This window comes from Callospermophilus lateralis, chromosome 3, assembly GCF_048772815.1.
Source record: "Callospermophilus lateralis isolate mCalLat2 chromosome 3, mCalLat2.hap1, whole genome shotgun sequence".
NCBI classification, from domain to species: Eukaryota; Metazoa; Chordata; class Mammalia; order Rodentia; family Sciuridae; genus Callospermophilus; species Callospermophilus lateralis.
The window spans coordinates 90,783,686-90,799,314 of NC_135307.1; the positions used below are offsets into that span (position 1 = coordinate 90,783,686).

A 15,629-nucleotide genomic window follows, 5' to 3' on the forward strand; every position below is an offset into this window, starting at 1 on the left:
TCACTAATTATTTATGTGTCTGTTCCCCTTACCGCATACACCGAGTTATTGGTAATGGAAATGGTTACTTCATTTTTGTATCACAGTGCCCAGTATAGTACCTTTCACATACATGATTGAATATTAATTGAGTGGATGGAGGAAAGAGCATTATAGATACTTTGTCATTTGCTTCAAATAGTGAAATGGATATAGGCCTTTTAAAATCTCTTAGTTTGAAGATCTTCCATAATTATCCCTAATTTGCTTGCCCAAATTTTCTCTTTCTTATAGTCAAATAAATATTTTCACTATCTCCTAAATACTCCATCTTCATTTTCACCTGTTTGAATCCTGCTGCTGCTGCTGCTGCTTTACCCACCTGCCTACCAATGGGAGTCTCACTAGGTTGCCCTACTCAAACACCTGCACCCCAGTGATCTTCCCACCTAAGTCTCCCAAGTAGCTTGCCACCAAACCTGGCTAGACGCTTCCTTTCTTTTCTTTATCATAGTCTAATAAATTTGCCTTTGGGGGTGGCGGGGGCAGTGTTTGTTTACTTGATTTGGTGCTGGGAATTGCATCCAAGGCCTTGTGGTACTACCACTGACACCCCAGCCCATATTTATCTTCTCTTTGAAACCTTCCCTTTAACTCTTAGACCACACTGATATATATTGCCTAGCAACTGTATAATATAGCACTCTGTGGCAATGATCTGTATTTTATGCACTTTTTAATCTATATTGTTTGTCAGATCTCTTCCACTTGACTAACAACTGTGTAACTGGCTGTTTTTCCCTCTCATCTATTTTAGAAACTTCTATATTTATTTATCTAATATTGGTATTAGGAGCTAGCTCTTTCTCCAAACATGACGATTCTATACAGGAAACAGCACAGATTACTGTTTAAAAAGGGGCAGTTGTATGGTTATCTCTTCTTGTTATTGATTTTTAAAAATTATCTCTGAGTGTCATCCTAATTATAGTATTATATTAAAATTTTTGACCTAATTCAGGCTACTCATATAATCAGCCAAACTCTCAAAAAACAAATTTTAGCCTGGCATGGTGGCACATGTCTGTAATTCTAGCAGCTCAGGAGGCTGAGGCAGGAGGGTCACGAGTTCAAAGCCACCCTGAGAAACTTAGTGAGGCCTTAAGCAACTTAGTGAGACACTGTCTCAAAATAAAAAACAAAAAGGACTGGTGATGTGGCTCAGTGGTTAAGTGCTCCTAGGTTTGGTCCCCAGTACCAAATAAAACAGCAATTTTAAGTTGTTCTGTTGGAAAATTATAATAAACACAGATGGGCCATTTCTGTAATTAAATTTTCCATGTCTGACAATATTTAAATTAAGTGTATTTTTCAGTAACTTCTCTTAGACTATGACTATTTTTTTTAGTTTTCTATGTTTCATAACTGATAAAAATCAAAATGTTTTGATAAAATAGCATACTTTGAAAAAGTGCTCACTTAGACTATTTTTTTTAGTTTTCTATGTTTCATAACTGATAAAAATCAAAATGTTTTGAGAAAATAGCATACTTTGAAAAAGTGCTCACTAGTAACTACCATATTTATGTGTTCGTAATTTTTTTTGTGCATACTGGGGATCAAACCCAGGGGTGCTCTACCACTGCACTGCATCTTCAGCCCTTGTTATTTTTAATTTGAGACAGGTTTTGCTAAGCTGCCAGTGCTGGTCTTGAATTTGCTCTCCTCCTGAGTAGCTGGGATTAAGAGGCATGTGCTACCATGCTAGCTAAGTGTTCTTTGTATGTTTAAAACAGTAGTTTTACCCTGTGTAAAGATGGTTTAACTTCTTTATCTATTCATTTTTTTTTTTGGTGGTGCTGGGGATTTAACCCAGGGCTTTGTGCATGTGAGGCAAGCACTCTACAACTGAGTTATATCCCCATCCCGGCTACATTTATTTTTATCATTAAGGAAAGAGATAATTTAAAAAGCTACTCAAAGTATTCATTTATTTATTTGGTACTAGGGATTGACCCAGGGGTGCTTAACCACAGAGCCCCAGCCTCACCTCCCCCTTTTTTAAATGTAAATGTTTTATTTTGAGACAAGTTTTGAATTGTTCAGGCCCTCACTAGCTTGCTGAGTGTGGCTTTGAACTTGTGATCCTCTTGACTGGGGTTATAGGTGTGCACTACTACACCCACCTCAAAGTGTTTATTTTATATTAGTGTAGTTAGGAAATGGTGTTCTTCTAATAAATAGCTTGTCTATTCTTCTCTTGTTACTGTTTCTTCTTTTTAACTCTTGTACATCCATTTCTTTTCTGTAATTCTTTTTTCTTTTGGCCCTCTGGTGATGTATCCAGGGCCTTGTACATGCCAACCAGATACTGTACTGCTACATTCTCAACCCTTTTTAAATTTTATTTTGAAATAGGGTCTTACTAAATCACCTCGGGTGGCCCTGAATTTGTGATCTTCCTGACTCAACTTCCCAAATAGCTGTGATATCAGGCATGTGCCCCTGCACCCACTTATAACTTTATTTGTTCAATTTTTTCCATTTATTTATTTACTTATTGTACATGCCTTTATTTTATTCTAGAATAGATATAACATGAATTCACACTTTCTAATGGACCCAGTTACTTCAGTCTTCCTTATCCCCCACACATATCCCTTCACGCCTATGAAATTTGTTCTTTAACTATTTTCCTGATTGGCTCTTTACCCTGCAAGTAGAAAGATTTTGGCTTCATGATGTGGTAAGCCATTTGTTGAACTGTAGTTCTTTCCAAACAAAGGAAGTTAGGTTGTTAACTTTTTTCTTGAGTGTCTCATTGCAATATAAATTTTTGAAATACATTAGACTTATTAGAAAAAACTGTTAAAATTTTAAGCCTTAAATTCCTATATCTTTATTGTACATTTTATTCATATTTTAGAGATTAGAATAACATCTACTTTTATGCTAGTTAAATGTAATGTCAGAGTAGAGTTTTACTTGCATTTGTAAGTCAGATCTTAGTGTGCTTAATATTTTTATTTAATTTTATTCCTTTAAATTTTATTTATGTAGTTTTTTGTTTTGGGCTTTTTGGGGAGGGGTGGTACTGAAGATTGAACCCAGAAGTGCTCCACCATTGAGCTACATTACCAGCTCTTTTTATTTTTTGAGACAAAAATCTGGCTAAGTTACTGAAGCTGGCCCCAAACTTGCTATCCTCTTGCCTCAGCCTCCCAAGTTGCTGGGGATTTACAGGCATGTGCCACCAGGCGTGGCTGATATTTTTATTTTTAATGTCTAGTGTTGAACAGCTTCCTATGGTAGGTGTTATTTTATTGCTCTTCTTGATTTCTGATTATTATAAATGTATACAATATAATGACCTCATGTAGGTCAACTTTCTTAAACTTTCATTGACTTTTTTTTTTTTTTTTTTTAATTACTTTAGGGAAAGTGAAAGAGATAAGCCAGAATGACTTGGGATGCTTTTTCAAAGCATGTACCACTAGGAATTCTGATTCTCATTCTTTGCCATCCTTCTTTGGAAGTCCATGATTATAATGAATCAATATTACTAAAGGAATTTATGCTTGTTCTCAAATATGTTAGTTTGTATACAAAAAGAACTTAGCCTGTAAGTTTTCAAAATTATTCATGGAAAATTGTATTTCATAAAACAATAAATGACTGCAGATTTCAAATATGTATTGCATCTAGTAATAAAATTATTTAATTCTTCTCCTAAAGTGTTAAATTAAACAAATATTTATATTAGGGAAATAATTGGTCATTAGCAAAATAGTCCTGAAAATGTTGCTCTTTTCTTTAAGACAATATTCAAACCTTAAGTAGCAAGTATTAAACCCCAAAAAAGAACTTCTTAAGTAAAAGTTATTTTCAGAGTCTTAACTCTTATTTACTTTTGTCTTGGATGATCAAATGTATTCTTTTTATAGCCACTACCCTGAAAGTTGCAAGGTTTCACTTGTCTGCTTTCTGGTCTGCCTTCAGTATAGGTCCCTTCTTTTCTTCTCTCTGTACTCTTGAATTAATCCTCTACCTACTTCACAGGCCGATTCTTTGATGAAAATGAATCCCCTGTTGATCCGCAGCATGGCTCTAAACTGGCGGATTATAATGGGGATGATGGTAACGTAGGTGAGTATGAGGCAGACAAGCAGGCTGAACTGGCTTACAATGAGGAAGAAGATGGTGATGGTGGAGAGGAAGACGTCCAAGGTGAGCGTGGGCCTGGCCTCCATGCTGTGACCGTGAAACCCACCTCTAAGTTTTTTGGTTGAATTTGTGTAAATTTTCCCCATTTATTAGCATCAGTGAAGTCTTAATATTAATTCAAAGAGGTTCTGGGCAGATTTTCAGTTTTACTTTTAAAAGTATCTTATGATAGTAGAAGTTGTAAATCTATCAATAATTTTTTAAGTTTTAGTTATTCTATGTGTTATTGAGGCAGTTGCAATTTGAAACTTATAATTCTCAGAAATTTTAGAATTAAATTGTTAAAATGACTAGACTTTACATAAGGCAAATGCTTCCTGAAAAAAATTATTCTTTTCCAGTTTCTTATCTGAAAACATTTCATTTTTCTAGGCAAGTATTGCCCAGGCAGCCTTTTTGTTATAAGGAAACTACAAAGGGAACAGTTTCCTCCATGTTGAAATAAAAATTATTTCACCACTGATATAACATTGGAAAATTATTTTTAAGTTTTTTTCTAACAGGCTTTGTGAAGAAGCTTTATCTTATGTTTAATACACAGATTCAACACATTTTTTTGTTAACTATGTTACTTCTGAGTTTTTAACTTAGTAAAATTCAGACTCTACCTGTGTGCATGCAGCCCTACCCATGCATGCATATCAGAGTACATTGTTTTTTAGGCTTATTTTCTGCCTGTTTATTGTTTAGTACAATTTGTGGAGTTTTAAAATCTTCTATAAAAGTTGATTATGACCCTCAGGATGTGATGTATAAGATTGCCATTATGTGATGCATGAAATATTTTTCACTATAACCTATTTTGATTTCTTCCTTAACTCTTTTTATAGTAATTACATTTTTACTGAGGTTCATGACAGGAATTGTTTTCAAAAACTCAGAATAAGGTTGTGGCTCAGCAGTAGAGCACTCGCCTTGTACTTGTGAGGTGCTGGGTTCGATCCTCAGCACCACATAAAAATAAATAAATAAAATAAAGGTATTGTGTCCAACTACAACTAAGAAAAAAAATTCAAAAAAATATAGAATATAGTTGTCATAGAATACTAAATATAATATAAAAAGAAAAACTAGAGTTTCTGACTTCTGTGTAGGTATTCTGGTAGTACATTCTAGTTTTGGAAAAACATGATTATTAGTAGAAGAAAGTAGAAGAAAGATTAGTGTTAGGAGTTACTTAAAGTTATATTAATGAGAATTTTCTCAAACTTTTTTGGTTATATAAAATAAATTTTACTCAGTTTTTTCATAATTTCATCCCTTTTTTATAAATTTTACCTTCTTTTCTCATTACTTTTGTGGTTTGTTTGGACTACACTTATTTGCAATTATATATAACACTTTAAGGCTTTTTCATTGCATTGCATGTATATCATCTAATTAGATTGTAAGCTCTTGGAGAGCAGGAATTTTCATTTATTTTTCCTTCTGTTTTGCTTGTGTCCTTTTCTGCCTTCATACCATTTTCTTGCAGGGCCCTCAATAAATGTCATTAACTGAAAAATTTATTTTCTTATTGAGCTTTTTTATTCTTATAACTGTGACTAGGGTAATAACCCTTTAACTTCTGATCTTATGAGTTTGCTTGGTTTGCACTTTAAATATTCTCTTTGTTTTGTTTTGTTTTTTTAAGGGTTTTTCTATCATCTCACTGGAAATTTTTGAGGTTTTTATTAGAGCCATTAATTTCAGCCATGATTGATAATCATTTCATTTAGGTGTGTGTGTAATTGGTTTTTGCTCTTTTAAAGTTGATGAGTTTTATCACAAGATTTCAGTTTAGTTTTTTTATGGGTTTTCACCGTAGTAGGTAAATTTATTTTCATTGTCTTCTTTTTCCCTTTTTTTACCCTTCTCCCTTCTTCTCATTGTCGATTCAGGTACTCAGTACTTTTATTGCTGCCCTTCTATTCTTTTCACAAGAAAATGAATTCATTGAATTCTAAGCAATATAAAGAAATAGTAGGCTAAATAGTAGGCTATAAGCCAGGGGCGGTGGTGCATGCCTTTAACCCAAGCGGTTTAGGAGGCTGAGGCAGGAGGATCACAAATTCCAAACCAGCTTCAGCAACTTAGCAAGGCCCTAAGCAACTCAGCTAAATAAAATACAAAAAAAGAGCTGGGACATGGCTCAGTGGTTAAGTGCCCCTGGATTCAAACCCTCGTACCAAAAAAAAAAAAAAAGAAAGAAAGAAAGAAAAAGAAGTAGCTTATTTATATCTTTGATGAAATAGGTCAGAGGTTGTTAAATTTTTGAATTTCTTTATTTGCAAGTGAATCTTTTTTTTTTAGTATTTTTATTAGTTGTTGATGGATCTTTATTTTACTTATTTATTTGCGGTGCTGAGAATCGAACTCATTGTGTCACACATGCCAGGCAAGTGTGCTACTGCTGAGCTACAGCCCCAGTCCTTGCAAGTGAAATCTTAACTTAAGCTGAGGGCTGTCATTTAATATTTTTGTTTCATTGTAGAATTCTAGGTAGTGGCAGGAAGATAGGGCAGCTACATAAAGGGACTTCCTTATCACAGAGAACAGAAAAATGCAAGAACATCAACTCAGCCAAATAAAGAAGATAAATTCTGGTAAACTGACTAAAAAGGATTACTTAAGAGACCCAAAGCCAGTGCATCGGTGCACGCCTGTAATCCCAGCAGTTTGAGTTCAAAGCCAGCCTCAGCAACTTAGTAAGGCCCTAAGCAACTCAATGAGACCCTGTCTCTATATAAAATATAAATTAGGACTGGGGACGTGCCTCAGTGGTTGAGTGCCTCTGGATTTAATCCCTGGTACCAAAAAAAAAAAAAAAAAGAACTTAAAATAATTTAAAATATATTTTCAGAGATTCTACAAGACTTTTATTCTTTAGGTGTAGTATTAACTGTTCAAAAAGTAGGGAGGGGAATTATGGCTGTTCCCTAATTAATTAAGTTGGGTTTCAAATGTTTATTATTAAGAATATATAGAATTTAAAAGCATTTCTTTATTATGGCAGTGTAGGTATGATGATTGAATTCCCAGTACAGTTTATCCTGTTCTACTAAAAAGATAATTAGAGAGCTGGGGCTGTAGCTCAGTGGCAGAGCGCTTGCCTTGCACATGTGAGGCACTGGGTTCGATCTTCAGCACCACCTAAAAATAAACAAATAAAATAAAGGCATACTGTCTATCTACAAATGCAAAAATAATAATAATAATAATTAGAGGTCCAAAGCAGTTTAGGAACTAGATCATGTTTGTTAAATACCTGAGTCAAGAGCAGATTTAAGTTTTTCTATTCCTAGACCTTTGTTCTACACCTCATTTCCCCTGTACTTTTATTCATTTAAAAAGCCAGAAATGTAACATTTTTCCCTTCAGTGACTTTTCTGTTAAGTTTCTAGGAATTTTCCAGTGCTCCAAGGTGATTAAGTCTTCACTTAATTACTATGTCTTGAAAGATGTATTTATAGCCATAGGTGAGGTCCCATAACATGGATTCTAAAGAGAACTTTCTGGAAATGTGCCAGTGCTTATTTTCCATTTTAAAACCATTTTTTTTTTAAGTACAGAGAGTTTTTTGACAAGAAATTGATTAGCATGTTTACAAAATACAAATGTGAATATAAATATAATTTTAGCCATTGTACATGTTAAACAGATTTGGGGTTATCATGCCTAGGGGATTATACTGTTAATGATGTGTGATGAGTTTAAGAATGTGGTGCAAAATTTTTTTGCTATTTTAGAATAAAACAAACCTATCAAGGCTGGGCTCAGTGGTGCAGGCCTATAAATCCCTGTGATTCAGGAGGCTAAGGCAAAAGGATTCCAAGTTTGATGTCAGCCTGGATGAATTTGCAAGACCCTGTCTCAAAATAAAAAGGACAGGGGATATAGCTAATTGGTAGTGGAAGTCCTGGAGTTCAATTCCCCCAAATAATAATAAAAAAAAAAAAAACCAAAAAACCTGTCATATCTAATATAAGGATGTCATAAAAAGCCATGTTCTCAAAGGGAGCCTCTCAGGTTCTGATTAAAATACTTTTCATTCTAATTCAAATTCTAACATGTTAATTTTTTTTTTTTTTTGAGCAGTCTTATTTCAGAATCTGTAGTCTACAGCAAAAACTAGAAAAGAAGTGGAGCCCAGTGGCACACATCTGTAATCCCCAAAACTCAGGAGACACGATGATAAACAAGTTGGGGGCCAGCACCAGCAATTTAGTGAGACCCTGCCTCTAACTAAAAAATAAAAAGGAATGGGAATGTAGCTCAGTGGTTAAGTGCCCCTGGGTTCAATGCCCAGTACAAACAGCAACAAAATTAGAAAAGAAACACATTGTTTTTGTCAGTTAAGCTAACAACAATGCAGTAACAGATGATAGCCAAGAAAGAAGCAGGAAAACCTACCTGTCAATACCCAAGTAAATCAAACTTCAAAGCATCTATTGGAGTAAATTCAATAGCTACTCAAAGTGGCTTTGAGGATATAATGTAATGATTTTTTTTTCTTTTTGGTAAAGAAAAGATTAAAATTTGGTTAATATACTCCATGTAGGAAGTCAAGGATAAGCTATTCCCTAAAGAAGTAGAGAAATTCACCTGAATGTTAAATATTGGGATCAGAAGTGACTTATTTTTCTCTTTTATTTTCTAATTTTTACATTTCCAGCATGGATTACTTTTATAATTAGAAAAGATTTTATGCCAGGCATGGTGGCTCACATCTATAATCTCAGCAGCTTGGGAGGGTGAGGCAGGAAGATCATGAGTTCGAAGCCAGCCTCAGCAAAAGTTAAGTACTAAACATCTCAGTGAGACCCTGCCTCTAAATAAAATACAAAATAGGGCTGGTGATGTGGCTCAGTGGTTGAGTGCCCAAGTTCAATTTTTGTTTTTTTCAATTTTGAGATTTTGTTTTTAAAGTCAGTAAAATATACACAGAAGTGTTTTTACCAGAGCTTTAATTTAAATCTTCACCTGTATATTATAGAATATATGTATAAAAAAGGATTGACTCCTAAATATTGAGGTTTCCTAAAGTTTTGCTAGCTGTATCTATCTAGCTCTACATTTGTCTTCAAAGTACTTTAGAAATAATCTAATCTAAAGAATGAAGTCTGTTTTGGAAGATCATTTCACTTTTTACTCTTTAGCTAAGCCACTAGGAAATAGAGTACTGTATACATTAGGTGAGAAATAACGAGAGAAAATGACATTAAAGCTAAAAAAAAAATTGAAACAGTTGTAAGTTGGGTTTCTATTATGATTTTAAGATATTATTCTTAATTCATAATTATTTTACTTACAGATGATGAAGAGAGAGAGCTTCAGATGGATCCTGCAGACTATGGAAAGCAACGTTTCAATGATGTTCTTTAACTCCTAAAAGAAAACATCAGAAAACCTAAAGTGCTGTAAAATGGAATCATTTCTACTTTGTCATTTTTGACTTCTGTTGTAAAGATCAGTTGTATCAGTTGTAAAGATACATTGAGATAGATGTAAGGAAAAACTTTAATGAAGGAATGTACCCATGTACATATGTGAACTTTTTCATATTATATTATCAAAGAAGACTTTTGGTTATGATACAGTTGAGCCAAAAACAGATAATTTTTGCATTTAAAGCAAACTAATGTATATTTCACATTTTTTTGAGCCTAATTTTTTTTTCCACAAATAGACAAATGGAAGAAAATGGTTATGTAGATGTTTTATGATGCACATAGCATAACCACAGTGAGAACAATTATTCAGCTGAGAATTTTTTATACACTAATATCTTCTTGTTAGCCCAACAGGTGTTCTGTTCTATCTGCCCCACATTTCATGCTTTTCAGGAGTTATGCCTAGAATAGTTATGTAAAAGAGGGGAAATTGGATGCCAAACACTAGTTAACGTGTACAAAACTGCCTCTCTACTCAAGTGCTAATGTGTTTTGGCATATTAACTTTCAGCTGAGGCCTGATGGAATTTGAGATAAACTTCAAAGACATAACAGTATATATGAGTTATTGTTTATGTTAGTTCTTGAAATTGTGGAATGCATGATGGACGATATATTTTCATTTTTTCTTTCTCAAGTAATACCAGTACTATTTAACTATAGTCAGCACTGGCTAAAAAAAAAAATTTTTTTCAGAGTTCAGGTCAGTGAAGATAAATTAAATGCCAGATCCTGAAAGGAGCTAAATCTACTTTGAAATGAATCTACAATTGATATTTCAAAGCTTTTCTGGTAGTTTTAATGATCTTATTTAACTAGACTTTTTCAGAACTACTAAATAAGAAATTTTAACAGGTTTTTATTAATGCACACATAAATAGATATACAGTGAGGTCTACAGCTGTTTTATTAAAATAGCTTAAAAGTTTATAATAAAAATGAATCTTTGTAATTAATGTTAGTTAAGAACCCATCAACCTCATATTTGCTAGATTTACACAAAATTGTTTTAAATGCATTTTTGACACTATTTAGTCAAATGTGTAAGCTAGCTAACCCTTATTTTCTTGTTCAAAGCACTTTTAAATAGTACCTCTCCCCCCAAAAAACTAAAGGTTTGGATCATACCAGGATGTTTAAGGTTGTTTAACCCTGTTTTTCAAAAGGGCTACCATTAATTGCATATAAACATGAAATATCAGGCAGGGGATATAGCTTAGTGATAGAGTGCTTGTCTAGTATGTATAAAGTTCTGAGTTTCTCCCCAGCACCACAAAATAAACAAACCCAAAACATGAAATACCTGCACCCCCACATTAAGTTTCCTGTTATAATTCAAACTTATAGATAGATTATTCACTTGTTCAGGTGCAAAAATTCTTAGCTTTCAACTGGAAATTATTTAATGACTAGGAAAATATGCAGTAATTTACTAAAATAGTTTTTCCCACCATATCAAACTAAATAGTGTTCATGTTTTTGTTAACAGTAGGGTCAGGACTACAGGTATGATGGTTCACATAATTTTTAAAAGGGAGTTAGTTAAAAGGAAGTGATGTATATCCTTTGGTGTACATCCTTTTAAATGACTTTAAATAGTGAAAAACACCTGTTCAGAATAAATTTGGGCATTAATCGGAGAGGTGAATCTAAAAATATTCCTAGAAATATTTCATATTTAATATTATAAAATATTTACAAATGAAATTACCTTAGTTCCTTTTTCATAAAAATGATCATTTGGTTATATGATAGCTATTACTTACATAGCAAAATTTCTTCAATTGGCAGTCTAGACATTTTATAAACCAAGAAATTTTGGACCAATTGATAATATTTCTGACTGTATTAACATTTTAGTGCTATAAAATACTACGTAGATGTCTTAAAATTCTGACATTCTACAGTCTATATTACTATGCTGTTTTTGTTTTACTTCTGCCTTAGGATTTAGTTTTTTTTAATGTATTTTTGCCCTGAATTGTTAATTTGATGAAAGTTCTGCTTCTAAAATCATCACTTACTGGGTTCTAATAAATGAAAAATTAAACTTGTTTCACTGTTTTGCTGTATCTAATACCTTACATTCTTGACAATCTCGTGATATAGTCACATTTTTAACACTGAGATTTTGAATAAAATTAGTGCTTATTTAAGTTAAGCTAAAGCAGAAATGTTTACAGGAAATGTTATAAGGCGAGTTTATCCACAAACACTGAATATCTTTTGTGTGCCTTGTTCTAGTAAGATGAATTAACTTAAATTCAGGTGGGGACAGTCAAACAACACAAGTAAACAAATGAACCAGATGACTTTAAATAGTGAAAAACACCTATTAAAAATAATTTTTTTGAGGTTAGAGTTCCAAATAATCATGTTTTCATTCAATGGAAACATTTTAGTTGTGTAATTAGAAGGTAATGACCAAGGGGAAGAGAAAGGATGCTGGAAAGATAGAGGGGGCAAGACAGGGAGAGCTTGTAAGTTCAGGTCACTCACTGGTACTGACCCAGAAAGTGAAAGTACAAAGTATAAAATATGCATGGTGGGGCTGTGGATATAGTTGAGGTAGAGCACTTTCCTTGCACGCACAAGGCATTTGTTTCGATCCCCATTACCCCCAACTCAAATAAAAAAGCAGGGGATGCTGATTGCAAGGAAAATATAATATGTCTTCAAAAGCATTTCTAAAACGTCGCTAGTTTTAAAAAAGTATTAAGATTGTGTGTCTTTAATCTTAATTGTATAATCATGTAACAACAAACTTTGCTCAAGTTTGAAGTCAGAGAATTTGTTTATAAAAGAAATTGTGAGGACTGGGCACGGTAAGTAGCACTTGGCTATAGTCTCAGTGACTTTTAGAAGGCTGAAGCAGGAGGATGGAAAGATTGAAGACAGCCTCAGCAACTTAGTGAGACCCTGTCTCAAAAAATAAAAAGGACTGGGGGTGCAATCTAATGGAAAAGCACCACTGGGTTCAATTCCCAAGACAAAACAACAACAAAAAAAACAAACAAAACAGTTGTGTGGAAGTCATTTCCCATAATGGATGACCCTGAAAACATCAATAAGATAAGATAAACAGTGTGATATATCCAAAGTCTAGCTTATTATTTATATCACACGTGAACCATCAATATTCAGTTCCAATTGGACCACATCAAGCCTAATCCAGTTCCATTTTAGATTCTCTTCTCTATTGGTTTCAAATCTAAATTCAGCTAACTAACAAAAGATAATTGGTGTAATGGTCCATGTAAGAAAACTATTATCAAGAGTAGAAGAACCCTGGACTTGAAGACAACTCAAACACGGAACATGAATGCTACCAAGATTTTGTTTCACCAATTTCCATTTCTGCTTCTCTTTATAACATTCTTATTACCTTCATTTTCTCAGACCAGTTCCCTCTTCAAAGCTCTATGATACCTAGAAGATCCTATTTTTCTTAGTTTTGCTATCTGATGGGCTACTCCTCTTCCCTTAGTTTCACTTAAAAAAAATCCAAGAGGGCTGAGGTCATAGCTCAGTGGTATAGCACTTGCCTAGCATGTGTAAGGCACTTGATTTGATTCTATGCACCATATATAAATAAATAAAGGTCCACTCACAACTAAAAAGATATTTTTAAAAAATCCGAGGGAAGCGTGACCTATGCTTCTCACCATAATGTAGTAGGCTGACTAGCCCTCTTGGATTGGTAAAGATTATAGGACTAACAAGATATATTAGGCAACTGTTTTCAGGCAACACAGGTTTACAATCTATGAGAGAAGAGAAATTTAGGCAGTGAGTCCCACAATCACCAAGCTTCCTGTGGTATATAAAAAGATGAGTCTGAGGGGCTGGGACTGTGGCTCAGATGTAGACGTGCGAGGCCCTGGATTCTATCCTCAGCACCACATAAAAATAAATAAATAAAGATATTGTGTCCAACTACAACTAAAAAATAAATGTTAAAAAAAAAAAATGACACTAGTCCGAGCAGACCACAGGGTTCTGCTGACTTGAGGACATGGAGATCATCGTGGGGGTAGCTCAAACAGTTGAGATCTATCTAATGCGTGGGATACCAGAAAATCTAGAAACACATATAGGGGTTCTCATAAGGGAATACATATTGGGCTATCCCTGCTCAGATCAAGACCACCTGATGTATAGTTAGGGTGCTTACCTAGCATGTGTGAGGCCTGGGTTCAATCTCGAACACAGAAAGGAAAGAAATGAAGGGAGAACTGCCCTAACAAAGCCTAACATTAAGCCCTGAAAAGACTGATAGAGGAAACAATATGGGAATTGCATTCTGCCAAGTTAAAATTTGAAAAGTTTTTGGGCTTAATATGAGCTAACAAAGTAAAAAATAAGTATATTCAAGTATATTCAAGTTTAGGTGACTACTCAGTAACTGGAATATCTTCTAAAACAAGAAGCAGCAATTTTCAGCGAAGATAACAGAATCCAGTTGGGCACAGTGGCCCACACCTGTAATCCCAATGACTTAGGAGGCTGAGGCAGGAGAATCACAAGTTTAAGGACAGCCCTGACAATTTAATGAGACCTGTCTCAAAATGAAAAGAGGCGCTGAGGATGTGGCTCAAGCGGTAGTGTGTTTGCCTGGCATGTGCGGGGCACTGGGTTCGATCCTCAGCACCACATAAAAATAAAATAAAGATGTTGTGTCCACCGAAAACTAAAAAAAAATGAAAAGAGCTGGGGATGTAACTCAGTGGTAGAACACCCCTAGGTTCAGGCCCCAGTACTTAAGGAAAAAAAAGAAAAACAGCATCCAGAGTTTCTACAAGGTATTACATTTATCCAGTATTCATGAAAAATGACTAGATAACATACAAAAAAACAAAATGCAATTCATGGTTTCAAAAAATTGATGGCCTGGCATGTTGGCACACAACTCGAATCCTCTAGCTACTTGGGAGGATGAGGTAAGGAGAATCATGACCAGTCTGAGCAACAAAGTGAGACCCTATTTCAAAAAAGTAAGATTAAAAATAAAAATCAATTTATGGCCTCTGGTACACAAAGCCCTGGCTTCAATCCCCTTGTCCCGAGGATCACAAACATAAAAGAGTTAACTGAAAACATGTTCTTTTTATTTATTTTTTACACTTTTATTTTTATTTTTATATGGTGCTGGGGATTTAACCCAGTGCCTCACACGTGCTAGGCAAGCTCTTTACCACTGAGCCATGACCCCAGTCCTGAAAATGTTCTTAATGCCGGAGTGAATAGAGGGAATCTCTGCACAGACATGGAATTATAGAGATCTAATGGAAACTCTAGAACTGCAAAGTATAATAAATGAAAAACTCATTGTGCTTAATAGGAAATTGTAGATGGCAAAATAATGAACTTGAGGACATACAAATGAAGCTGTATTGTATTTGAAAATACAGGGTGGACAATCCCCAGTACTAAAAACAAAGGATAAGAAATAATATAGGATGGAAATGTTGAGAAACAGAAATGTGGATTTGGGATTTTTTTTTCATCAAAATTAATGGACAGGGGCTGGGGTTGTGGCTCAGTGGTACAGCGCTTGCCTAGCATGTGTGAGGCACTGGGTTTGATTCTCAGCACTGCATACAAGTAAATGAATAAGATCCATCTATCTATCTATCTATATAAAATAATGGACATATGCTACAAGAAATTCAGTGTTAGAGATTTAGTCTTCAATACCTCCTATCTAATTAATTATGTATTATCTATTATTTACAGAAAACATTTTAGAGTACTAGAGATACTGCATGAAATTTATATGCCAAAGAAAGAGATAAGACATTATTTTCTATATTATTCTACACCAGATAATGGTAAACGTTGAGAAAAATAGAATAAAATATTGATGCATGGGGTGCTATTTCATTATTTTTTGTATTTGTTTTTTTCTTTACCAGTACTGGGGATCAGACCCAGAGCCTCACATTCGATAGGCAAATGTCTCACATTGAACTACATCCATAATTCTTTTTAAAA

General features: G+C 34.2%; 2 protein-coding genes across 5 annotated transcripts in view; one reads left to right on the forward strand and one right to left on the reverse strand.

The window, feature by feature from the left end:
- The window catches only part of Golm2 (golgi membrane protein 2), a 104,678-nt gene extending 93,023 nt beyond the window's left edge, over positions 1-11,655 (forward strand). The window contains exons 9-10 of one of the 2 annotated variants that reach the window (XM_076850718.1): positions 4,039-4,206; positions 9,497-11,655. In XM_076850718.1, coding sequence (XP_076706833.1) covers positions 4,039-4,206; positions 9,497-9,567 — 239 coding nt within the window. In that variant the 3' untranslated portion in view covers positions 9,568-11,655. The remainder of the gene's footprint in view (positions 1-4,038; positions 4,207-9,496) is intronic. The other variant, XM_076850719.1, reaches the window with a different exon arrangement.
- Positions 1-15,629, reverse strand: part of LOC143395407 (endogenous retrovirus group K member 113 Env polyprotein-like) — a 114,188-nt gene that overhangs the window by 83,292 nt on the left and 15,267 nt on the right. For all 3 annotated transcript variants that reach the window (XM_076850722.2, XM_076850721.1, XM_076850720.1), the window contains exon 2: positions 9,495-9,570. The gene's annotated coding sequence lies outside the window, so the exon portion shown is untranslated. The remainder of the gene's footprint in view (positions 1-9,494; positions 9,571-15,629) is intronic.